This window comes from Pleurodeles waltl, chromosome 3_1 (assembly GCF_031143425.1).
Source record: "Pleurodeles waltl isolate 20211129_DDA chromosome 3_1, aPleWal1.hap1.20221129, whole genome shotgun sequence".
In the NCBI taxonomy this organism is placed as follows: domain Eukaryota; kingdom Metazoa; phylum Chordata; class Amphibia; order Caudata; family Salamandridae; genus Pleurodeles; species Pleurodeles waltl.
In genome coordinates, this window is record NC_090440.1 from 1,697,428,951 (window position 1) to 1,697,456,843 (window position 27,893).

General features: G+C 43.7%; 1 protein-coding gene across 11 annotated transcripts in view; it reads left to right on the top strand.

The window, feature by feature from the left end:
* HDAC4 (histone deacetylase 4) overlaps positions 1–27,893 on the top strand; it is a 1,159,747-nt gene that overhangs the window by 946,068 nt on the left and 185,786 nt on the right. For all 11 annotated transcript variants that reach the window (XM_069225509.1, XM_069225507.1, XM_069225510.1 and 8 more), the window contains one exon: positions 27,219–27,306. In XM_069225509.1, the coding sequence (XP_069081610.1) occupies positions 27,219–27,306 (88 nt within the window). The remainder of the gene's footprint in view (positions 1–27,218; positions 27,307–27,893) is intronic.

Below are 27,893 nucleotides of genomic sequence, written 5' to 3' on the forward strand. Positions count from 1 at the left end.
CTGTCCGTGTCATAGGGGTGCACAAAGTGGACTCCTCCTCTGTTGAGAGTAACTATTGTCTTCTCGCCAGATTGAGAAATACTGGTATAGTAGAATCAATTGATTACAGCTGTAGGTACAGGCCTTTTTCCTGGTACCTATATGTGGAGAGAAGCCTAGTGGACTCCCCTGTAAAAATAAATAAATAAGGGGTTCTGCAAGTCCTTTTTTGGCCTGATCTTTTCCTCCACCCATATAAATGAAGCTTGTGTGGGACCTGTATGCTTCGTGTGTGTGTGTGTGATTATGCGGCAGAGTGGGTTTGGAGTATTTGGACTGTGTGTGAGTGTAGGCAAACAGGAATCCATTTTGAATGTCCTGTGTAAGAGTGGTTCACCAAATTGACAATGGAGAGATCTTGCCAGATACTGCTGTGAATTGTAGGCAGCCCCGAGAACATTCCTGAGAGCCCTTTAAAGTGAACCATGCCACTATGAAAGGAAGGTTAAGGGAAAAAGAAGCCCCTTTCAGATGTAAGGGTAGCCTCTGCCCCCTTCCTGTTCCATTTTTCCCCTATGGTCTCAGTGTATTAGGAGGGCAAGTGCAGCATAGCTCCTTTTAACTCATTGTCCCTGGCAGGGAACACTAGTCTCCACCCTCCTACCTGTCATAATTTGAAGAGCTTGTGACTGAGAAACTAGTGTGAAGTGTTCTTCCCTGAAACCAAATGTAACCCAACACATTGGGGATCTGGGATCCACGTTTAGACTGTTACCCAGTAAATATAGGATGGCATCTCTAGATCAGTGTTCTAGGAACTCCTCACTGACTGGTGCCAGGTGTTCCACTGCAGTGGACTGGGGAACCTTCTGTGTTCCAGAGCTGATGTCTTTGCCAACTACCCCCTTCCTCATGTCAGAATTTGACCGGAATGTCCTGCAACAGTCCTGCCAGAAATACTTAGAAGGAAGCATAAAGGGAAGGTGCTATCCCACAGGAGACAGGGTTGTTGGTGGTATCCATATGTTGAAGAGGTGCCTTAAAAAGCCACCCATAGTCCAGCTGTGTGAAGAAAGGATCTGTGCAGGAAGGAGTGACTGACATCTACAAAGGAATAAGACTGACATGAGGAAACAAATGGGTTCTCCGAAGCTGTGGTTTGTTGACTGGTGTACAGCTTTTCTGGTGGGCTGTTTGTTTCCTATAGGTACAAGCCCCACCTCATGATACATTACCCTGACTGGACTAACTTTCTAGGGGTAGGCCAGCGAAAACTATATTGCAAGTCCTGCATCCACATTGAGTTCCTGTTGCAGAGAAAAATCTGAATAATTTTGATTGTGACTGTGGTATGCTCGTAAAATCCCTATATGCACCTGACGGCTCATTCATTGCCATAGATCAGGGATCTTGGTGGTCGGGAAACAGTGATAAACTTAGTCCCTCATTAAACTTTCCTAAGACTTCTTCTTTGAATCCAACTTCAATACCTGGTGGGTTAATGGGCCTGCATGACTTAGTCGGAGGCAGCACAAGGAAGAGTCCCTTATCTGCAGCCTTAAGGAATAGGATCGACTTTTGTCCAGAGCCATAAGGCGTTTTCCCACTCAGGCCACAGAACACAATCCCATACAGCAATCAGGCATATGATTCTGACTGATGTAGCCAACTGAAAGATTTCAGGTGCAACTGGCTTGCTTCAGCCTGAGACTAAAGTTTGAGACATTGATCCACAATCCAAGAATAGTCAGATGCCAAAACGGGTGTACTTGGTGCATAGTTTTGGGTCCACTACTAGGTCAGGCCCAAGACATGAGAATTGACATGCCTCAGATGGCACAGTTAGTGCCCAGTAACCCCACCATACTCCCATGACCGATGAACCAGTTTCCAGAGTCAGATTAACAAACACATTATTCTGATGAAATTTACCATTGACTAATAACCATAAAGGATTTTTTTTTATCAGTTCCATTGGTACCTCTATCGGAGACGGACAGGAGCCCCCTCCAATGCTATATTGGACATTAAGTGTAGAGGTGAAAATTTTCTCACTTTTTTTATAACAATTTTTCTTTTAGTTATTCATCAAGTGAACTTATAGAATGCAATTCGTATCATATAGATAGCCTTTGCTCCCCAAAGAAATTGTATGTTTAAGCCCATGTGTAAATATACAATAGCACATTAGTCAATTGTCGATGTGAATACTAATCAATATTATTCCCACTATTTGCCCCATTTTTTGCTGTGTTTTTGTGGGCACCCCCTGGCTGATTAGTTATTTTTGCTGCTCACACCAATCCACCGCACTCTCCCAGGCAGCTAATGTTGGAGGCTGCAGGCAATTCCAAGCATGCGCTGTGTCTCTATTTACCCCCAAGGTGGCCATCCCAACCAGTTTCTGCTTCCCCCTCGTTATCCCCAGGTCATCCAAGATGCCTAATATGGCCACTTGGGGCATCAGGTCCACCTGGCCTCCTAGGACTGCGAACATCGTTTTGCCAACTTGAGTCCAAAAAGCCTCTATCACGGAACATTGGCACACCACATGGAATAAGTTGGCAAAAATGTGGCAGGATGAGGTCATCACCCGACCCGCTCGCCACAATCGATGAAATGTGTAGTAAGCCAGTGCAAGTAAAAGAGTTGGATAAGTCGCAAGCTCTTGAGCCACACAAGCCTCCCTCCATTCCACATCTTCCAGTGGGCCCAGCCACCCTTCCCATTTCTGTCTCAGCAGGCCCAGTGGCTCTAGCGCTTCATGACCAGTGTGCACTAGAGTTGGGCTATCTGCCCCTTGCCAAGGCTACCCATGATCAATTTGGCCTCCAAGTAATTATGGTCAGGGAGGTAAGCTAGGTCAGGTTTGCGCTTGGCTAGTGCATGCCTTAATTTAAGATACTGGTGGAATTGGGTCCTGGTTAGGATTAGGTGGGTCTGTGTTTCATTAAATGAGTGCATATGGACACCCTGCCAGCTGTGCCCCCAGTGTGACGATCCCGATTCTGTCTCCTGTCCAATGTGATGAACCCCTTTAACTGGGTGGTGTGATGTAGGTGTTGGCCCTCTCACAGGGGAGTCTGCTTAGTCAACTTACCCTCCCATCCTGGGGCCCGTATTGTCGAACTCCATGTTACAAGCATTAGGGTGGTCACCTCTTGGAGGGTCCTGGGGATCGGGTTGTCATATAGTAGATCCATCAGGGTGTCCAGAGCTCTGAGGGAGAGTGAGGTGCTATAGGCTGAATCACTCCATCCTCCATCGAACCACTCGTTCAGCACCAAGACTTGGGATGCACGGAAGTAGAGTTGGACATCCGCCATCGCCATCCCTCCATTATAGAGGGGAAGATGGCATTTATTCATGACAATCCGTGGGGTCTATTGACCCAGAGAAAGGTATATCTCTCTGAAGCCACCTTGGCAAATCATACACTTGGGATCTCAGCAGGAAATGTTGCAGCACAAACCGGGAAAGACCATCATTTTAAAAAGAGTCAGCCACCCAAGCACAGTAAACCGCAGAGTTCGCCACTGTGCTAGGTCCTGTTTCATGTTATACATGACTGAAATTAGTTTTAGATGATGCATGAGTACCAGATTGATGTGGGATTGGGGTCTTGTGAGCCGCAGATGTTTGGGTGTGTGTGTATTCTGCGTCTCCCAGGCCCCATAGTCTCCACCTATCACAAAGCCCCAGTGCATCTAATGATCCCTTGAGCTGTGAAGGGTGTTTCCAGTGGGACCCTAGGAGGCGGGGTGGGTGCCTGATGCATCACTATCAGGGTTGTCATCCCAGATTATAGCAGTCCCCAGGGGAGGGATAGGATAACCGCTTCATTTGCCTTGATGGTGGAGGTGGCCAGTTTTGGTGTGATGTAAACACTAAGGAAGTTGCACTGCTTCCCATCCAGTATTCTCTTTATGTTCACATACCTGCCTTAGGCATCTGTGAGACAGTTATTCACTTTCAGGGAAAGAGATCTATGAACCCCTAGTGTACCCAGAATGGAAGACCCTGTTGTAGAGGCATCTGCGGAGGAAGGGGCACGCGGTGCCCAGCAGGTGAGTTTCCTCGAGCATGATGGTAGAGGGTTGAGTACATTAATGCATCTCATCTGCTTGTTCACATGCAGTCTAGGAGCCCATTGACTTTCCAAGACATCAAGAAAAAACTCATTGTGGCTGCTGTGATCTGTTGAGGGGATTCTGGTGGACCCTATGTGTGGATCAGCAGGCAGGGGAGGACCACACGGAGATCTCCCGGTCGTTTGTGATGTTTATGTTAGGCATAGAATCTAAGGCTGGCTGAATAAGGAAAAAGAAGGTGGTTACACAACAGTGGAATAAATGCCTCTGACAAAACAACCCCCAACACTTGCCCAACTCGGTGTGTTGTTCCTGTTGGGCTGTGGCCTTGTCTTTACCTTTTCTGCCATGTAGGTGGGGTAGTAACGTGTAGAAAGTGTGTCCCTGCAAGTCTTGTCTTGGTTGCAGGATTAAGGCAGAAGACGGAGTAGGTCCAGGGAGCGATTTTAAAGTGCGTCAGACATATTGGTCTCGATGGACACTATTTACTCATCTTTTTAAATGATCATTAAGTGGTTTGCATACAAGACCTAGAACTCACACTTTAATTTAACAAATGTCAATACCTATAAAATTATGGCTATAAAAATACATTGGACCTCTTAAGTGGAGGATTTCTAATCTTAATAATAAGCAATCGCAACATGATAATGAAATGAATCCAAATCAAAGAAAATATTAATAGTTTCATTTGAAGATTAAAACAAGAACCATAATGTTTATTTTCCAATATCTTTAATAAAAAAACACAATAGGAACGCAAACAAGTTTTGGAACAATATTCTACATTTCTAGTTACTTTAACTCAGCCTTTAAGAGGGCCTTTGTCAGGTGGTTCACCAGACGCAGTGTTCAACATTCAACAACATCATATAACGTTTGTCAAAAAGAAGCATACTCAACCAGTAACAACATCTTTAATCTGTTATCTGACATAGGTTACTGTTCATTAAATGGTAGGTTTGTAAATGATCGACTGGCTAAGATAACATTTGAAATGGCAAATTTGTAAACCATAATTGACTACACTTTCATCCTTTACTCTATCTTTCACGTATATTAAAACTTTGAAATTGTTCCCAGTTAGGAAAGCGATCATGACCTGCAGGAAATAACATTATATTTCAATCACAAGTAATACAAGCCTAGCATGATTACACAACCTCTATAAAAGGCAAATAAGATGGACTAAGGACCTTACTTTAGCGATTCTATTCTTGAGGAAACAAGAATTTTTTTAGCATCCAGAATAGCAGCTGATATTAAAAAGAATGTGCAATGCAATAGGTCTCGCATTTGCTTGAGTTAGAGCTATTGAAGTTGTAAAATTATAACTGGACTTTTCTTGCCACATAAATTGGTCAACCCTGCCGCATAGTTTGATCCTTTCTGCCACATAATTTGAGTGGCCATCCATATAACTAAAGCACTTATATTTGCCTTCTTCCTCTTTCTGCAGGAAAAAACGAAAATAATAATATTATTTATTATATTTTTTAATATTATTATTTGGGGTCCCCCCAACCTAGTGTGGAGACTCAGAGATCAGCTAGACAGACAGAGCATGTTGTGCGATGAGTTATGGGCAAAAATGTTTTGTAAAAGGAGTGCCCCGCAAAGCTTTATGGGGCGAATTTTTGAGTTCAGCGGATATTGTAGTATCTTGACTGTAATGCTTAGAACATCCCCTAGAAGACACCATAATCAAAGTAGCATTTGTAAGAAACATGGGCATGTAACCATATAGTCAGCCCCTAGAGAGTATAATGACATTAGAACAGAATGGAAGAAAGTAATGCAGTGTAAACCATATATGTAGCCCCTAGAGGGCGGAGTGCCTTACACATTTTCAGTGCCAAGCAGGTCTACTGCAATACTATTACAAACAAGGCCTTTAAAAGGCAAACTACTCCCAGCTGTAAAACAAAAGTTCCAGCCATGAGGGAGCTTAAACAACGAATTTAATGGTGGGTTAGGTTACTATTCTCCCCCCCCCCCCAACCTACCTAGTTTGGGGACCCAGAGATGACCTAGACAGAAAGAGTGTGTGATGCTGAACGGTTTGGTGGTGGTCCCATTGTCATAGGGCCACCACAGGCTGTGTTATGGGCAAAAGTGTTTTGGAAAAGAAATGCCCTGCAAAACATTATGGGGCGAGTTTCCCGAGTGCAGTGAATATCGTTGTATCGGCCACCCCACTGTGCTTGGAGAGCCGCATTGAGGATGTCAGTGTTTTTTCTGTTTGAAATGCTCCACTTTGTATATTTTTCAACTTCTAAATTTGTACGAAAGTGGTACTCATGTAAATAGCTCCTCAGATCGAGGTTGCGCTATATGTAACTTCACGTTGTCATGTAAAGTGATCCTCCGATCGAGTTTGTGATATATGAAATTCATGTTCTTGACAAAAAGCGCAATTTTACTGACACACCTCAGGATGTTGCACAGTTATAAAATAAACAGCTGACAGAATAGTTTTTTATTGTTTAGTTAACATTACACATTAAAGTACTGACAAACATTCACACATAGCTGGACGCATTTCAAAGAAGGTGGAGCATAGACAGAAACAACAAACAGATACAGAAAGTTACTGAGGGTGACATAAAAGGTTGAAATGAGAAAAACGGTAGAGGGGGCATATAAAAAGTAAGGTAGCTGGAGCAGAGAGAAAGCATGTGGGGGAGTGAGAAAGGAAGAGATGAACGGGAAGGTAGGAGAGAGGAGGGAGCAGATATAGAAAAGGGAACTGATAGAAAAAAAGGTTGAATAGGGAGTGAACAGAGAGATTATGAGAGGGTTCACTGTGTAATTTGCATGTCCGAGCTTTCAGTCCCAGTTCTAATACACCATATCTTTAAATGTTAATAAATATGCCCCTCAATGATTTAGCACTGATGTTCGGACATACATTTTGTCTTGGACCTTGTACAAGGTGCTCTGCTGCCTTTTGACTAGGGTTGCACTACTGAAATAACATATACATATATATACAGACAGGCGGGAAACCGCTACTTGTTAATAAAAGGCTATTTCTCAAGGAATATGAGGGAAATCCATCCAAGGCTCCAGCACAGAGCATTTGTCTGGCATGTTACAGTGTGGCACTACAACGTTTTGGGACTAGTACACACTGGTCATGTGATATTAGGCATTTTTAATTAGGCTCTTTGTTCTCCATTAGTTGGAAATGTTGAAGTAAAAACGTTTTAGAAACAGAGATTACAGTAAAATTAAATCCCTCCATTCTATAACTATGCCTTCCTACCAGTCCGTCCCACAACTAGCTTCTAAAGTGGTTTTGCCTCAGAGCCCAGGGCACTGCATGGGCTGCAGGAATAAGCCTGGAGGTAGGAGAGCCAACAAGTTAATTGGACGAGACAGAGCTGAGCCAAGGTTCTATCTTGACTCTTAGAGACCAGGACCAAGCAAGCCGTGAATATATTTGCTATGTAAATCACAACAAACCACGTAAAATATGATAGAGTATTTCTTCAACAGGTAGAATCATTGGCATTAATACGCCACATTAAAGCACTGCACTGAAGAGTACTTATTAAAAGTGGTAGTTTTTAAACATAAATTTAAAACCATTCCTGTCCCCACCCCCACTCTGTCGACTGTGCCATTAGTGAATTAACAGCCAACACAGTTGTCATGTGAACATTGTATGTGGCCCAGATTGTTATAGAAAGAGCAACATTATTGTCTATTAAAACAAACCCATTCTTATTTTGTACAGCTGTTTTTCTGAACTAACATATGTGAATGTATGGTCATGTGTGAAAGTGAAGAAAAAGGAGGGTTAGTAAAATGAAATATTTGCCTAAGATCACAAAGTATGGTCAAGGGGGAAGCTGCGATCAGTCCAGTTTTTGTTGTTTCACTTTGTACACGTCAGCCACTAAATGTTTTTATCTCTTGGTTCATGAAGCTAGAGCAAGGGTGGCAGGCAGAAGCCATATGAAAGTTTGCCTTGTTATGGGCTTGAAGTTCCATCAGGAATCAAAGCTGAACCAGAGCCAGGCTTCAGGCTCGAGTTTGGCTCAAGCTGTCCACGGCTCTCCCACATCTAGCAACCCCCCTGATGGGACAAGCTTTAGTGCTGGTGACAACCAGAGTAACAATAATCACCACCACCATCAAAGCACGTTCTCCACGGATTCCCTCACTACCCCCTCCAATACTCCAGTGTTGCCCCTCATCTTTAAACAGACCCTCCTTTGTGTGTATGTAGAGTAGGGTTTCAGAGTGTGCTACATCACACACATTATACAGAGACAGTGACGCATAAATGTGCAAGTCAGTGTATAGGAAACGTTATTTAAGACAGTGAGGGCTACAAGGAGTAGGAGTCGCATGTCACCCATACCATTAGGCATTGTATGGAAAGAGTCCCTGGTCTGGAGAAATAAAAACTCGGGATTTAAAATACAACACAGTGGCTGGGGTGCATTTACTATTAGAAATGTGTTATTATCCAAATGAACTCTGCTTAGCAACCTTAGAATAATGAAAGACTGGGAAAAAACTATCATATTCTAAACCCATACACTGCAGTTTGCATGCAGCTTTTTGCTGACAGTTTGTAGTTCACTAGGCTGTATTAGGAATATAAATTATGAACTGCAAAGAACTCTGACAACAGCGATAACCCAGTGAACTGTCTACATTAGAAAACAGTTCTTTGTTCTGCATGTTTCAATTGTGCTTTGTAAGAGTCACATAGTCTGTGCTACTTTAGGAGCCAAAACTGGGACTAGGCAAAGTTGGATCTTTTCAATACATGCATTAATCATCAGAGTTAAACTGCCATTTTTATTATTGCCTAAAAATTGATGGCACTTAAGGAACTGATTGATTGATTTTAACCCTTTATTTCATTTAAACTCACATGCTCTACGTGGGGACAGGCAGAGTTGCACCATTTTTTTTAAAGAGAGAATCCTAGGTCAGATTTCGTTAATCCAGTTTACAGACACATCTGGATGGGCACCCTTCAATTTATTTAAACTAAGGATATTACAACCAAGAAATAGTTAAACGATCTGTTTACTGTGACGGACATGAGCAATTTTCACCTTTAAAAGTGGCTGAAAAGGTTTGCCTGCATTTACAACAAATCCGGAAATACCGAGGCAGATCCATTCCCACCAACACACTTTTCCCCTGTATTTAAAATTGGATGCTGGAATTTCCAGTGTAGCTTTGAAAGCATAGACTTGGCAAAAGTATTGTTTATGTTGTCAACCATATGCTGTTAAGAAAGTACAAGGATTCTCAACCTGCACCCAGCCCTTTATTTGTAAGTGCAGATGAAAGATTATTGATGGCTGATAACTAACCAGTCTGCCCCATTGCCATTGTCATTCTGTATGTGACAATCAGCCGGCAGACTGAAGGACAATTGACCTTTCCGAGTCTGTGCTAGGGTGGGCAGGGGCTGCTGCAGCCCCTTGGAATCAATCCGAGGAGTGCGAGCTGGCCCTAGAAGTGACAGCTGCAGGAATTGGAGGCTTCTCGCAGGGGAATAGCATAACTAGCTGCAATCCCTAAAATTATGGTCAAAAGGCATCCATGAAAGGGACCATCACGGACATAACTAACGGACTGTCTCTGAAATGTGCCCAATTATTTTCTGTAACATTTAATAAAATATGAATTCATGATCTTATCATGTTTTATTAAAAGTGCAGTGATACATGTTGATACAATTTCATATGGAATTTTATCCTGGAATATGTAGGTGTACTATCTGGTCTTCTATGTTTTATTAATTTTAGATTGATTACAAAAATAATAGAAATAATATATAGTTGTATGTTAATGTTTTATGGGTTTAGTTTTGCACAGTTTCACTTTTCTCTAATCTGTTCTTTGGATTTTCTAATGTGTCCTTGGCTCAGGGGGGGGCTTGTTGTGTTTTTGTTCTTGGATACGAAAACTACCACACTCTGTATTTAATGTCCCAATGTCTCGTAGTAAGTGATGACTTTAGTAAGTCTTTAAATATTTTTACATGTCTCTGGAGAATCTGACTTTCCAGAACGAGAAAACAAAAGTTTGATGGATTTTTATGACTATGCTGAAATGTTGCTGATGTTAAAATTAAAAATTATTTGATGCCGGTATTTGGCAGACTGAACCCTTTTCAAAAATATGATTGAACTGTACTGCTTGAGAAAGGACTATAGCTTATGACACAGCAAAATCGCACTTTAAGAGAAAGCCTTTTCTGCAACCTCGATTGGCAACTACCCCTGAACATAGAGCAGGTTTATCATTGTAGGTGGAATCATTTGAAAGAAGGTAATTTGAAATCTTGTCTTCTACGGGGATATCTTTTGTCACTGCTCCAATGAAGGACAGTGAACCTATGACTGTACCCTTAGCTGGGACTTTTCTTTTTTTACTCTGTCAACCTTAAAATTCTCAACTACCACTTTTTTCTACACACTTCCTAAAGCACATATGACAATTCTTAATTACAAGATGTCATACCTCAGGCAAATGGAAGCACTAATTTATATGTAGCCTTCCAAAAACTAGGAAAGTAAGAACCTTATATATTGATGAAATTACCCCATCTCATCATTCTAGGGCAGAAATGTACAAATCAGAGCATGCCCCTTGAACTAGTTTTTAATCAGACGATTATTTAAGACCTCATAGCTAAGAATGATTTCAAGTTTAAATTCTTATAGATGAAGCTATCAGAATAAAACCTCACTCCATATGAACTTTTTATACTTCTCAGAATTATGGTTCTTTCATTATCTCCCATTTGTTTTGTTCATCCTCTAGCCGCCTTATTTCATTGTTTGACTTCATCTTTCAGTTCTAAGTCAACTTCCGTTAAATTTATAGTTTTTATCACTTGCATGTTAAATGTCTCCAATGGAACCTAGTTACCCTCCTTAGACTGGATCTCCTAATTTCACACTTACTGAACGTATGTGCAAAGGCATAGCACACTGGAATTTGAAATATATCCTGTTATCCCCTTCGCTGCCAGGCCTTTTCCCCCTCCTGTGCCAGGACTTTTTTTGGCTATTTGGGGCAGTTCGCGCTTAGGCCCTCATAACTTTTTGTCCACATAAGCTAGCCAAGCCAAATTTGCGTCCTTTTTTTCCAACATCCTAGGGATTCTAGAGGTACCCAGACTTTGTGGGTTCCCCTGAAGGAGGCCAAGAAATGAGCCAAAATACAGTGAGAATTTGTTTTGTTTTTTAAAAAAAATGGGAAAAAAAGGCTGCAGAAGAAGGCTTGTGGTTTTTCCCTGAAAATGGCATCAACAAAGGGTATGCGGTGCTAAAATCACCAGCTTCCCAGCTTTCAGGAACAGGCAGACTTGAATCAGAAAACCCAGTTTTGCAACACAATTTTGGCATTTTACTGGGACATACCCCATTTTTACGATTTTTTGTGCTTTCAGCCTACTTCCAGGCAGTGACAGAAATGGGTGTGAAACCAAGGATCCCAGAAACCTAAACATTTCTGAAAAGTAGAAAAAATTCTGAATTCAGCAAGGGGTAATTTGTGTAGATCCTACAAGGGTTTCCTACAGAAAATAACAACTGAAAAAAATAAATATTGAAATTGAGGTGAAAAAAACAGCAATTATTCTCTGCGTTTTACTCTGTAACTTTTTCCTGCAATGTCAGAGTTTTGAAAGCAATATACCGTTACGTCTGCTGGACTCTTCTGGTTGCGGGGATATATGGGGCTTGTAGGTTCATCAAGAACCCTAGGTACCAAGAGCCAATAAATGAGCTGCACCCTGCAGTGGGTTTTCATTCTATACCGGGTATGCAGCAATTAATTTGCTGAAATAAAAAGAGTGAAAAATAGCTATCAAGAAAACCTTTGTATTTCCAAAATGGGCACAAGATAAAGTGTTGAGGAGCAGTGGTTATTTGCACATCTCTGAATTCCGGGGTGCCCATACTAGCATGTGAATTACAGGGCATTTCTCAAATAAACGTCTTTTTTACACACTCTCTTATATTTGGAAGGAAAAAATGTAGAGAAAGACAAGGGGCAATAACATTTGTTTTGCTATTCTATGTTCCCCCAAGCCTCCCGATAAAAATTATACCTCACTTGTGTGGGTAGGCCTAGCGCCCACGACAGGAAATGCCCCAAAACACAACGTGGACACATCCCATTTTTTTACAGAAAACAGAGGTGTTTTTTGCAAAGTGCCTACCTGTAGATTTTGGCCTCTAGCTCAGCCGGTACCTAGGGAAACCTACCAAACCTGTGCATTTTTGAAAACTAGAGACCTAGGGGAATCCAAGATGGGGTGACTTGTGGGGCTCTGACCAGGTTCTGTTACCCAGAATCCTTTGCAAACCTCAAAATTTGGCTAAGAAAACACATTTCGGTGACAGAAAGTTCTGGAATCTGAGAGGAGCCACAAATTTCCTTCCACCCAGCATTCCCCCAAGTCTCCCGATAAAAATGATACCCCACTTATGTGGGCAGGCCTAGCGCCCGCGACAGGATAAGCCCCAAAACACAATGTAGACACATCCTATTTTTTGACAGAAAACAGAGTTGCTATTTGCAAAGTGCCTACCTGTAGATTTTGGCCTCTAGCTCAGCCGGCACCTAGGGAAACCTACCAAACCTGTGCATTTTTGAAAACTAGAGACCTAGGGGAATCCAAGATGGGGTGACTTGTGGGGATCTGACCAGGTTTTGTTACCCAGAATCCTTTGCAAACCTCAAAATTTGGCTTAAAAAACACATTTTCCTCACATTTCAGTGACAGAAAGTTCTGGAATCTGAGAGGAGCCACAAATTTCCTTCCACCCAGCGTTCCCCCAAGTCTCCCGATTAAAAATGATACCTCACTTGTGTGGGTGGGCCAGGTGCCTGCAACAGAATAAGGCCAAAAACTTGTAGAGATAGAGGGGATAGCACAGCGAGTTGAAAAGGACATATTCTTCTTTTATACATCTTTAGGCTGACCCTGCTTTGGGGACCCACACAAGTGAGGTGTCATTTTACTTGGGAGACAGAGGGGAATGCTGGGGAGTAGGAATTTTGTGCTGGAGCGGTGATCGTACAAACGAAAGTCAGGAAAATATGCTTGTTTAAGCAAATTTTGAGGTTTGCAGAATAGTCTGGGTAAGAAAATGTTGGGGGATCCATGCAAGCCACACCTCCCTGGACTCCTTGGGGTGTCTAGTTTTTAAAAAATGTCTGGGTTTGGTAGGTTTCCCTAGATGAAGGCCGCACCCAGGACCAAAAACATAGGTGCCCCCTCCCCCCCAAACACAGGTAGTTTTGTAATATATAATTTTGATGTGTCCACATACGTCTGTGATGTGCCAAACACTAAAATTGTGAAAAGAAACGCACTTAGGTTATGTGAAAAAGACCCCTCACCCACCAACCAAGTTGGTGGCATGCATCATCATCGGGGTCCCACCTGAGACACCTAGCGTGTCTCAAGTGTGCTGCGACGCCTGATTACAGCTGAGCAGGTTTTGTCATTTGTACCACACATACTGGTTGGATTTGGCACGAGGGTGAGTGATGGTTCAGTAGGTCAAAGTTTATTAACAAGAGATTTCACAAAAGTGAAATGCACTGGTAATAACAGAAAGGCCAAAAAACTGAACCAATGACTCACAGCTCGTGAGCTGTAAAGCCACGGCAAGGCACCAACCGCTTTACAGTCCATTCACACACCTTTCATACATGACATGCACAAGACCATTCACGCCACCAGCCACGGGCCCAGCACATTACAACACTCGCATCGACAGACAGCGCCAGTCAAGGGCCCATCACTTTGATACGCCCACATGCCTGATACAGCAATCACACCAGCTGATGAGTGTGTGGACTGGCGTTTGGCTGGCACCGCTAGCCAAGCGCCACCCCACCCATACCACCATCCAAGCGCCACCCCAAGCACACCGCCAGCCAAGCGCCACCCCAAGCACACCGCCAGCCAAGCGCCACCCCAAGCACACCGCCAGCCAAACGCCACCCCAAGCACACCGCCAGCCAAGCGCCACCCCACCCATACCACCAGCCAAGCGCCACCCCACGCACACCGCCAGCCAAGCGCCACCCCACGCACACCGCCAGCCAAGCGCCACCCCATGCACACCGCCAGCCAAGCGCCACCCCACGCACACCGCCAGCCAAGCGCCACCCCACACACACCGCCAGCCAAGCGCCACACCAAGCACAACGGCATCACTTTTTTTTTTTGTTTATAAACAACAAAGAAACCACTAACTAATTATAAAATAAGTACAAAACTACAAACACAAAAACTGTAACTAAATACATGACAGTAATGCCAACCGTGAAACCGAACATATGAAAATATAAAATAGGCAGTTTACGCTCACGGTATTTCCCAAAAGTTTTTCCTTGTGTGGTAACTTCTAAAACAGCCGGGCACACACAGCCCAGGCTTTGAAGGGCATTCGGGGCAGTACATCTGGCTCTCCCTCCAGATTGATCTCCGGGCACATACTCTACATTTCTTTGTGGGCAAGTCTTTTTTGGGAGTGGGAGGAATGTGATCTGGAAAGTGGCGATCTTTCAATCTAGCCACATCCTCCACCACTTCTACTCTAGGAACTCTTGCCTGTTCCACCACAATAAGGCTTTCTATCACTGACTCCTGAAATTTAACAAATGTCATCCTTGACGCAGGTGAACAATCCTTGAACACAAAAGCATTAAAAGTTGCCAAATGAAATAAATGTAGGGCCAACTTTTTATACCACACGTAAGGCTTACGAAGAGCAGTGTAAGGTTCCAACCTCTGATCTACTCTATCAACACCACCCATGTGCCTATTGTAGTCCAAAATGCACGCAGGTTTGTGCACTTCCGCAACCTGACCCCAAACAGTCACAGGGGAAGTACTCTCATCATGGATGGTAGATAGCATGTACACATCCCTCCTGTCTGAAAATTTCAGAGCTAGCAGCTCATTATTCCGCAAGGCAATGCACTGTCCCCTCTCAAGTTTTTTACAGACAAGCTCCCTTGGATAGCCTTTCCGGTTAGAACGGATTGTGCCACAAGCAACAGTTTCCACTGTAAACAACTCCTTGAACAACTGCACTCCAGTGTAGAAATTATCTACGTACAAATGGTGACCTTTGTTAAACAGTCGTCTATCAAGTTCCCACACAATTTTTTTGCTAACTCCAAAAGTGGCCGGACAACCAGGAGGGTCAATACTGGAATCCCTACCAGTGTAGACCCGGAAATTATACACATATCCTGTACTGCTTTCTGACCGCATATACAGTTTAATCCCATACCGTGCCCTCTTACTAGGAATGTACTGCTTAAAAACTAAACGCCCCTTGAAAAGGACCAAAGACTCATCCACACTTATCTCTTTGCCTGGAACATAGACCTATGAAAACCAATCTACAAAATGATGAAGGAAAGGCCTAATCTTAAAAAGACGGTCACAATCAGGGTGATCTCGTGGCAAGGCTAAAGCATTGTCTACAAAATGCAGCATACGAAGAAGAAGCAAATAGCGATTACGTGTCATAGTTGCAGGAAATATAGCCGTTGCCATCAAGGGACTAGTAGACCAATAAGAAGCCAGTGACGGCTTCCTGATCAACCCCATCAAAAAAGTCAAACCTGAAAACTTTCATCTCTTCCAGATATGTGGGAACCCACTGAGTAGCTCTAGACTGAGGCTTAAGTCTGGCAGCGTTGTCCCGCAAATATTGCTCTGCATACAAATTAGTATGCTCCACAATCTCTTCCAAAAATACATCGTCCATAAACAAGTGAAAGAAATGGACAGGCAAAAAGTTTTCCGTATTGACTCTACACCCTGGGAGACCAGTAAATGCAGGTAACTGTGGCTGCTCCATGTTTGGGGCAATCCAGGTGTCAGGTCTTCTAATGGGAAACACTTCAGCCCCAGGCTGCTGCACTCTTGGCACATCAATGTCCTCCTCTACAACAGGCCCCTCATCTGCACTGAGAGTAGCTTCCTCATCAGAAGAATACTCTCGGACAGAAAACTCACTGCCAGAATCTCTCACTTCCTCCTCTGCCTCAGATGCAGAGTCAGTCTCGTAATCATGGTCTGAAGACGACTCAAAGAGCATGCCAACAACCTGCTGAGCGGTCACTCTGCGGCTAGCCATGATCCTCACTAACAACAAATGGATTGCCAACAACAACTAGCACTAAAATAAGTAATAAATAAAGTGTAGCTTTATCACAAAGAGTTATGTACTAAAAAACTATACCACTCACTTGCCTGAAAAAGCTACTCACCAGCAACTACTCTGCACAGACACAGCAATCACCAATGATATCCCACTAAAAAGAAAAAAAGCAAATTAGACATATGACAACACAAATATTATTGTGCTCAAATCTAAGGACAATTTCACACACAATACTGCATTTAGTACACCACCTACAAACATGTCATTCATGCATGTCAACAATACTCCTTTGGAGTAAACTGCTTTCACTTACCTTAAACATGCAACTATGCAAACCGCAGGACAACTACTGCCAAAACCGCAAGGATCCACAGCAAAGGAAGCAAAAGCTTTGAACTAGAACAAAAAGAAGAAATAAACTGTTATAATCACAAATACTTCGCTAGTTGACAAACACCCCACCACCAAGAACTTAGAAATTGTCCCTGGTGCCTAAGTGGCTTCTGCCCCACTATGAGGCAGATGGGCCTAAAAAAAAAAATAGGCTGATCTGCCTCCAAGGTGGGCAGAAATGGCCATTACTAACGTGGCCCCTTTGGGGGGGCGACCCTTGCCAAAGGTGCCGCCGGCGCCCCCCCCACACACACACACACACACACACACACACACACACACACACAAAGGATCACTGGTGCCTAAGTGTATTCTGCATCCCTTGGGGGCAGATGGACGTAAAAGAATTGGCCGATCTGCCCCAAGGAGGGCAGAAATGGCCAACAGCTCTGTGCCCACTTTACGGGGCGACCCTTGCCAAAGAGGGCAAACGGGGGGCAACCCCAGCACTAAACAAAAAAAGGGGAACCAAAAAAAAAAAATCCCCGCCGTATTGGTGGTTTCTGCCCTCCTTGGGGGCAGATGGGCCTACAAAAATAGGCCCCTCTGCCCCCAAGGGGGGGGCAGAGATAGCCAATACAAAATTTCCCCCCTTTCGGGGGGCGACCCTTGCCCAAGGGGTTCCCCCAAACACACAAAACACACACCTCACAATCCCTGGCGCCTAGTGGGTTTCGACCCCCACCCCGGGGGCCAGATCGGACAAAAACATGGCCTATCTAGCCCCGGGGGGGCCGAAACATATAAAAAAATTATTGCCCCCGGGGCAGCGACCCTTGCCTAAGGTGTCGCTGCCCTAAAACAAAGAAAATAATTTCCCTGGTGTCTAGTGGTTTTCACACCCCTCCCCCACCCAGGGGGGGGCCGAAATAAGAACAAAAATTAGCCCCCAATGGGAGCGACCCTTGCCCAAGGCGTCGCTTCCAAAATATATGCAAATAATGATATCCCTGGTGTCCAGTGGTTTTTCGGGCACCCCTGGGGGCAGATCGACCAAAAAAACGCCCGATCTGCCCCGGGGGGGGGGGGGGGCGGCAGAAAAAGGAAATTAATGCCCCCCAATGGGAGCGACCCTTGCCCAAGTGGTCGCCCCCCAAAACTAACCGAAAAAGGTCATCCCTGGTGCCTAGTGGGGATTCCTGCTCCAGGATCGCGGGCCCCGTCCACGATCCTGGAGCAGGAATCCACTGAATACAGGCACGGAGGGAAAGGAAAAACCCTTTCCTTTCCCCCGTGTCTGTTTTCCCCCACACCCCAAAGAGGGAAGGACTCACCTGAAGTCCTGCTCCCTCGACGCGCTGGACGCGAATGGCTTCCAGCGCGTCCCTCGGCAATATTTGATGACGTCAGCGCGCCGACGTTATCGGGTTTCCGAAGGAGGGGTCTGGGGTGGGCTTCCCCTTCCATCCACGACCGGGGGTGTGGGTGGGGAACCGATGGGGGGAGCGCTAGTTCCCGGGTGCAGGATGAGGTGATAACGCGAGAACCGGTGCCTTGGACGAGATCACCTCGTCCAAGGCACCGTAGGAGTTAAATAAGATGCATTACTGAAGAGCAGTGTAACTAATACTCATATTTCTCATTCTTGATGCTTCCAGTATTACAAGTTTTAATGCACAGTATGCTCTCGGGTATCATTTGTAATTAAGCATTGTGTAAAACCTACAGTCCTTAAAACGTGATACAAATATCTTCATAACTTGAGTGTAGAGGGGCTGATCAATAGGAAATAAAAAAAATTCTATTGATGATCCATCATATCAATATTTGTCATCCTGTGTTTTGGCTTTGCCCCATTAACTGGTGTAAACAGGTAGAGAATGTGTAGAATAGTAAAAACTCTTTAATAGGTTCCAGATCTGGTTATGTATTACTTCCAAAACATATCATTCTGGCATTGGTTGGGTCTTCAGAGGTAAATAGTATACATTCACCAAGCGGTAAGCATTTTCCTTCCAGAGTTGCTTTTATCCTTCAGAGGCACAAAGTGTTCTTTTCAATATGCTTATGCCTTTCTAACAGCTAACAAGCGCATCATACTCTATTTCTGTGCCCAATTTAGGAGATTTGTAAGGCTGATAAATGGGTTGTTGCATCACGTCATGTAGCTAAATTTAGTACTGCCCTTGGATTAGACCACATAGATCCCAAAAGCTTAGCGAGGTAAGCACTGTTGTGTATCTTTGATATACCTAACTCCACGAAAACCACCACTTTTGCAGTGGAGAGGATCAGTCCTAAATCTGAAAAGTTTGAAAAATATTGACTGAAATAAGAACAAACACACTGATCGACCACTTGATAATGGAATTCCAGTTGTTAATATTTCCTGGCGGGCATCAGATTTGAATAGAGCCTAGCATACAGACAACAGTCATATTTTCTTCATGACCTTTTGAATTATAACTTGCATGCCCTTCCAGATTTCTAGACTAAGCAATTTACATAACATGTTGGGTCAGAGAGCAATGCCAGATATTTAGAGAATGTGAGAAGTGGAAAACTAGCCACATAACCGATGGACACTCTTACAGATAAACATATTATCAGAAATGTTACTTTCACACTAATATTCTGTTAAATAGTGTGATCTTGGAAAGACTAAAAGACAGAGGGGCAGAGAAAATTGCACTGTATTTTGATTAAAGGAGTTGGGTGGTAACTCATTGATGTATTAGGGAAAAGCTTACATATTGTAACAGATGTGACTGTTATGTTTTGACAAAGTGAACAGACAAGACTGCAACTCTTGGCTATAAAGATTTAAGAAATAGAAGCTGTCAAACTAAACGTGCTTCAAACAAAATCTAAAGTTGATTGTGTTTCCTATAGAGTACCTGTATTAAGGAGCTTTTTTGGCACAAAAGCACTGCTGAGGTCCTTGACGCTGCTGTTTGCAATATCCTGCAGACAATGCAGAATTTCCTATTTGCCTTTATAGAACCCAAAAATGCATGATCCTTTCCTGGCACGGTACTTTTGAACTGTAAGTCTTGTCCACACAAAAGAGAAACTTCAACAGTGTTACAAAATTAAAAGTTTGCACGTTGGGGCACTTTATTCAGTAGATGTGATGCAGTGCCAGATTGAATCCATACTTAAGATAGTTTTTCCATGGTGCATATGTGGTGACTAGCAGGTCTCCCCTACAATTTATAGAAAAAGGAATAGGTGTCTGGAAATACACCAGAGCCTTGCTCGAGTGGACATGAACCTCTTCAGAAAGGATTTGTGTGTTACAGCAAGGCTATGCTTGGCTAGAAACATTCAGAACCTCCATGATGACATTTAGCTATACAGCAGATGACCCTGTCTGAAGGTAAAAGTTCTATATGATAAATGCCTGGACAAATTACCCTTGACTTTTCATTTTGGCTGAAGTATCATGAATTTCCAAACCTGTTATCTATAATGGCAGAATATTTTGTCGAAACTCATTGAAGAAACAGTGAATGTGCAAGAAAGATGATAGACTATAGAACCTGAATAATGAGAATATGAATGCTAAACTTTGTTGAGGATTCAGTGGGCTGAGTTATGTTCTCCCTCCGTGGTTACATCACTTAAATGAGATATTTATGTAGCAATTGTACCATGTCTACCATAATTTATTCAGATTCGATCACTGTCATCTAGACTTATTCCTGGGCCAACAGGTATCTTTTGTAATCTTGGCAGTGCTTGTTTTCTTGATTTCATTTTTGTATCAATAGATGTGGAGGTTGCTGACTTGTGTGAAAGATTTGAGCCTCCACAGGAAATGTTACTTTACTCCAGTATTGGAACTTTCATATATTCACATGCTTGAATACTTCCCCATCGTCGAGATGGGAGTCCCCGGTGTAATACAAAAGCTTTACCCAAATGTACATATATATATATATATAAATATATATATAAATGTGCATACGGGGTATTATTAGGCCCTTGGCTTAGTAGCATATTGCAGTACTTATGCACAAAAAAGGACCAAACCGAGAGTCAACCATTCACAACACACCACCCTCTAGAACCCTCCAGCGAGAAGCTGCCTTCCCTCAGATTTTCCACCGCACGTCATGCTTAGGAGTCTCCACTGAGCTCTGCTCAGTTTTTTCTCTCCCAGACTTATTCAGAAGATTTTGGATTCATCTCTTTAATATTTTTCTTCAGCAAGGTGACAACCATATCAGACACATCAAAGAAGGGGCTTGTCAGATCCTGTAAAACATGTATGAAAAAGAGATTACATGTAGATGACCCCATGAGGACTGTATATAATGGTTCTATCCTGACCACAAAACTAGAGAATGCAAGGTATGTAGAAAGTTTTCTGCGAAGACGTTAAAAGACAGAGAGGGTCGTCTCCTACTCTGGTTATAAAAGTTAAAGACCAAGGACAATCCTGTTTCAGATGAGGACAGTGCCTCATCTTCTATGTCTGCCACTAAAACGCCTGAAAAAAGACATATGGAGCCGTTGACGTCCCAAGAACCTCCCAAAAATGTTTCTAAAAAGACATCTGAGGGCGTTGTAAAAAATCATAGCCCTTCCACGAAACTCCAGGGGCAGGCTGGTAAACCAGGAGGGTCAGGATCCCTCTTAAAATCTAAGAAGAAGACTGTTTCTGAGCCCCCAACGCTGCCTCCGCGCATCAAACATGCATACAAAAAAACAGGATCTGCACCGTCGATGGCATCCATGTCGATGGCTCCGGTATTGTCTGTAACTTCAATGGTACTCACTATTTCCATGTCCACTGCAGCCTCAACTGAGTCCTCGTTGATGATGCTATCATATTTATCAGCGGGGCGTCCTATATCTTCACTGCGACTTCATTCTTCGACGATGCTACTCTCGTCGACGATCCTCCAGTCGACTAACTCATGGACAGAGCTCCTGTCGACGATTCTCTCTACGGAGTGCCCGTCGACGGTACCGCCAGCGACGACGCCTTCGTCGACCGTGTAACCACCAACAACACCACCTTTGTCGATGATTATTCTGTAGAAGCCTCCGCCGTCGACAACAATCCAGCTCTCGTCAATAAACACACCAATAAAGAGACCGTCAACGTTATCTCTTTACTCATCTACAGACGATATATCTGGTAAAAAGAGATCAAAACATCATTTGACCCCATATATTACATCTCCAGGTAAGGTATCCAGATCATTACCATCACACCTTTTGGATGAGGATGATTCAGAAGAAGATGGGATGTTTGGAGCGGCTAGAAGACCCTCCCAGTTATGTGTTAAATGTCAAGAATACTCTGATGACGATTCTTATGATCACTATTACGAACAGCTGCCTCATAACCAGCAACAGGGCTTAGTGTCATTGCCTTCTGGTCTGGTATCAGATCTCCAAGCTGTGTTGGCAGACCATAGACAGCGTTTTCCGCCAATGCCTGCGAATGTTCCACAACTGGTGATTCCCATCATTACACCTGCACCTCCGCAACCTCATCAATCACAGGTGCCGCTTAGCCCTCAACCACAGGGCTGCCCTCAGGTTCATCCACAGACGGGGCTGAAGATGGCGAGATTCACTCGCTACAAGATGAGTGGGATGAATATTACTTCCAACACCTGAATCTCCTGTTCCATCATCGGTGGAATCCCCTACAGAGGATATAGGTACTTTGGCCAACCTTTTGGAAGGGGTGGCCACACATTTTGACCTTCAGATGCCTGCAGCTCAGCAAGACTGTTTCTTGTATGATTTTAAGGAACTCCACAGGAAAACCGTCAGAGCTGTTCCAATAATAGACCATGTTTGACAGCAAGATTTAAAGATAATGCATAACCCTGCAACAGTACCATCGGTACTGCCTAAATTGGATAAAAAATAAAAAACCTACAGATGACTCTCCTGCATGCCTTTCTGGTCATCAAAAGCCAGAGTCAGTAATATCACAAGCGGCGCAACGTCGCTCTAGGAACCTTTCTGCACCTATAACCACGCCCCCAGATAAGGAAGGTTGACGCCTGGATAATATTGGAAAGCGATTCTCCTCAATGTCTGCCATGTTGTGCGTGCCACAAATTCCCTAGTGCTCCTTGGCAGGTAAGATAGACAACTCTGGTCTGACGTAGGTCAACATTTAGACAAGTTTCCGGTGACTACCAATGTGGAGGCCAAAAAGGTTCTGATTGAAGGACAGCGATCCTCTGCAGAAATAATCGATTGTGTGCTAGATATTGCTGCCATGGGCTTTAGACTTCTAGCAGGTTCAGCAGTCTTGAGGTGTCAAGGGTGGTGGCTAAAGGCAACTAATTTCCGCCCGGAGGTCCAAACAAACATTTTAGATCTCTCATATGTTGGAGAAGCACTTTTTGGGAAGCATGTTGATGACGCCTTCCAGACGATTAAATCAGACACTGATACCGCCGCTTGGTGCTCTGCAGTACAAGAAGGTGCTCTTTCGTTGAGCGACCGGCAGGGGACAACCTTCCTTTCGTGGCAGATACCAGCAATCTAGGTATCGATCTTACTCCTCTACCTTTAACACCTGTAGGCCCCAGTATCAGCAAATACAGCCTCCTGCGACGGCATACAATAGACCTCCTCACAGAGGAAAGCCAGGAAGACAAACCAAGGAGGCCCTCCTTAGACAATGAGTGCCGTCCAATTCCAGCTTCTCCTCGTTCTTCCCCATTCAGACACCACTTACATAGTTGGCATCAAATCACAAAAGACGAATGGGTATTGGATATAATACGATTTTGCCACCTCCTGGAATTCACACAGATGCCTCCGGTCACACCACCTTTCCGGATGCATCAAAAGCACCTACCTCTGCTCACCTTGGAAGCAGAGATCATGATAAGCAAGGGAGCAATTGAAGAAGTACCTTATTCACAAAGGGTGAGGGGATTCTACTCCCTTTTTTTCCTCATTCGAAAAAAGTCTTGTCTATGGAAGCCAATCCTGGACTTAAGAGAATTAAACAAGTACCTAAAGAAACAATCTTTTCGCATGGTAACATTGAAGGACGTCTTACAGCTCCTCAACAGAACAGATTATATGACATCACTAGACCTTCAAGGCGCCTACTTTCATATACCCATCCACCCAGATCACAGGCAGTTTTTACGATTCTGGGTAGCAAGCAGGCATTTCCAATTCAAGGTTCTTCCCTTTGGACTGAAATCCGCACCCAGGATCTTCACCAGATGTTTAGCCCTAGTCGCAGCTTACCTAAGATGCAACCACCACCAATTTTCCCCTACCTCGACAACTGGTTAATAAAGGCTCCGGACATTCTCTCCGCACGCAGGTCCGTCAAAGCGGCCTTGCGTCTCTTCAAGGACTTAGGCCTCACTCTCAACCAAGACAAGTCGCAGCTCTGGGCGCTATACTGGACACTCTGCAAACCAAAGCCTACCCAACTTTGGAAAGACAAGATAAGCTGATCACTCTAGCGAAAAGAATACAACAAAGAAAGTTTTTCTGTCCAACGCTATAAATCCTTACTGGGAATGATGCATTCTTGTATAGACCTGCTTTCACATTGCCGCCTTCATATGCGTCCACTCCAAGAGGAGCTAGACAACCAATGGAAACAAAGTCAGGGGTCCTTCGAAGATATAGTGCAGATAACTCCACAAATGGGAGCTTCACTCCACTGGTGGACAGTACTGGCAAATGTTTCCAAAGGAATGCAGTTTTTAGCTCAGATTTCTCCGCTAACCATAATAACCAATGCATCAATGATCGGATGGGGCGCATGCCTCCAAGACCTTCAAATAAGCGGCATGTGGCCCCCCTTCTCACCATTCTCTTCATATCAACCTCCTAGACAGTATTCTTAGCATTGAAAGCCTTCCTTCTAAGAATTCGTGGATCAGCGGTGCTGGTCAGAACGGACAATACGACAACCATGCATTACATCAACAAACAGGGAGGAACTCGCTCGCAGCTACTGTCCCAGGAGGCACAATCCACTTGGACTTGGTGCATTCACCATTGTGCACATAGGAGCGGAGCACGTCCCAGGGGTCCAGAATACTTTAGCAGGTTCACTCAGCAGACTAAAAACATCTCCTCACGAATGGGAACTGGACCAGAAGACACTGGACAGCGTTTTCTTCCAGTGGGGCAAGCCGAACCTGGACCTGTTTGCGACCTCCCAGAACACCAAATGCCAGTATTACGCAAGCTGGCATCACCAACAAGGGTCATGAGGGGATGCCTTTTCAATTGCATGGTCAAGAGTCTATGCCTATGCATTTCTTCCCATTCCTCTTCTCCAAAGAGTGATCAGCAAGATCACGTCGGAACGCTGTCGAATAATTCTTATTGCTCCACGGTGGCCACATCCACCTTGGTACACGGAGCTTCTACTGCTATCTGCATGTCAACCCATCAGGTTGAAGCCTATTCCCGAGCTCCTCACCATCACCCAGGCGTCAAGTGAGACATCCGGACTCCAAGTCTCTCAGTTTATCGGCGTGCCTCAATTAATTCGGCCATTTGAACATCTCCAAGGATTGCAAGGACATCCTGGCCAAAGCCTGAGCTGATAGCACAAACAAAACGTATTGGCTAAAGTGGAAGTGGTTCTGTCTTTGGTGCAACTCTATACCAATACGCACCCTATATCTCTGCCCCAGAGGAAATCTTACCTTACATGCTACATTTATCACGCTCCGTCCTCGCCTATTCGTCCATCAAAGTTCATTTAGCAGCCATCTCTCGATACTGGAGAATATCCAATAAACCATCACTTTGGTCTCAAAGGCTTATAAAACTATTTTGCGAGGTCTCTTGAGGTCTTTCCCTCCAGTGAAAGCCCCTCCTCTGGTGTAGCAGCTTAACATAGTCTTAGCACAACTGATGAAGAGCTCGTTCGAACCCATACACAGGGCGGATATCAAATATCCCTTATGGAAAGTGGCGCTGATCCTTTCCCTTATCTCCGCGTGTAGTCAACAAAATGCATGCATTTACAATCCAAGAACCCTTTTTGAAGTTCACAAACACGACAGGGTTATTCTACGCACCAATCCTAAATTTATCCCTAAAGTTCCTTTGGACTTTCATATTAATGAACCTGTAGCACTGCGGTCATTTTACCCTGCCTAACTGTGGCAGAGAGATCCCTACATTCGCTTGATTTTAGGAGATGCATCAAGTTTTATTTGGACGGAACCAAAACACTTCAAAAAACAAATCAGTTGTTTATAGCCTTCAGTGCTCCAAGGAAAGGATATCCAGTGACTACGCAAACCATTTCCAGATGGATTGCAAATGCCATACTCTTTTGCCATCAGAAAGCTGCTCGACCTTTGCAGAATAAGGTTCGTGCACATTCTACCAGAGCTATGTCCACATCCTGCGCATTGTTCTCTGGTGTATCTCTACCTGACATCTGCCGAGCTGCAAAGTGGAAGATGCCACATACTTTCACAAAGCATTATTGCCTGAATGCGGAGGCACTCCAGGATGCAGCGGTTGGCCAAGCAGTCCTTCGATCTGTTCCTATAAAGGTGGGCCATCCCATTCTTCCCACCTTCCTCTTCTTTTCTTTCACGTCACATTTTCTAAATAAATTGATTAATGTCTTTTCTATCTGTTTGTATTCTCTAATTGTCAAATGTGACTTATTTGAAGTATATATATATATATATTGCTGATTTGCTCATCTACAGATAATATCAATAGAAAATGTGACAATTACTGCTTACTGTTCTGAATCAAGCATGTGAATCTATCAAAGTTCCAATACTGGAGTAAGAAATAAGTTACATACCTGTAACTATCGTTTTCCAGTATTGGAAGCTTTCATAGATTCACATGCGACCCACCCACCTCACTTGGGGAGCTCACCTTCATTCTCCCAGTAGTATCCGCATTACAGATCTAGTGCTTCTGAGTGAAGGCATCTCCTCACCGGGGGGTTCTAGAGGGTGGTGTGTTGTGATTGGTTGACTCTGAGTTTGGTCCTTTTTTGTGCATAAGGACTGCAATATGCTACTAAGCTAAGGCAAATCTTTTGTATTACACCAGGGACTCTCATATCGATGACGCGGAAGTACTTAAGCATGTGAATCTATGAACGCTTCCAATACTGGAGAACCATAGTTACAGGTAAGTAACTTATTTCTTCATGGAGATGGGCAGAGAATATCCTGACCAGAGGGGGTAGTCTGTGTGGTGAGGAAATCGAGAGACCTGTGTTTTAAGTGCATTTCTTTATTTTACCCTTAATTGGCTTTGCCCTCACATTGTTAACCTGTTATCGTATAAACAATGAAGCTACTAATCTAGGTGCAGGCCAGACCAATACATTGTTGACAGCTGAAAAGTTAACAAGACGATATTGTAAGAAATTGGTGCCCTAAAAATACTGTGACAGGGTTTTGAGGGTACTAAAATAATTCCTGCATTTTTCGTGCTCTGATTCACTGTCAGAAGGCAGCAAATTCCTAACACGTGTTCTCTCTCTCTGTGTCTGTCTCTCTCTCTCTCTCTCTCTCTCTCTCTCTCTCTCTCTCTCTCTCTCTCTCTTTCTCTTTCTCACTATCACTCTTTCTCTCTCTCTCTTTCTCTCTCTCTCTCTGCTACTTTGTGATTCCAGGGGATTCTGCTACTTTAACTCGGTTGCCATTGCGGCCAAGCTTCTCCAACAGAGAATGAATGTGACAAAGATTCTCATCGTGGACTGGGTGAGTATCATCATCATCACTTTATTTCGGTAGAAATATACCATAAAAGCACACTACAAACGTTTGAGAAAATAGCAATAAGACATAAAATCATATACAAATATATTGGGGGCATGCAATATCAATTGTGCATTGTATAAGATATAATGCTAACCATGCGTTATATTTCGCAACTATAAACTGCGTCACCTGCTGCTGATATGGCTAAATTTAATTTTTTTGAATTCCAAGTCTAAAATGCCAAATGGATTCAAAACATTTTGCCAAGGAGCACGCCAATAGCACAGATGGATCCAACTTAAATATCCTCAAGGCCGGTAAGCAATTCCTAAAGCCCATTCGTTTACATAAAGGGATGATCCAGAGAGCCCTCTGTTTGGAATATGCAGGGCATTGGAAGAGGACGTGAATCATAGATTCTTCGTTCTCACAACCCATTGGGCATGACTTGGACTTATTGGTTGTGTTAGACCATTTATAGGTTAGGGTTCACAAAGGAAGAGACCCTATTCTAAATCTGATATACATAGCACGTGCAAGTGGAGAAAGTAATGTATCCATAAAGTGCTCAAACTCATAGTGGCATT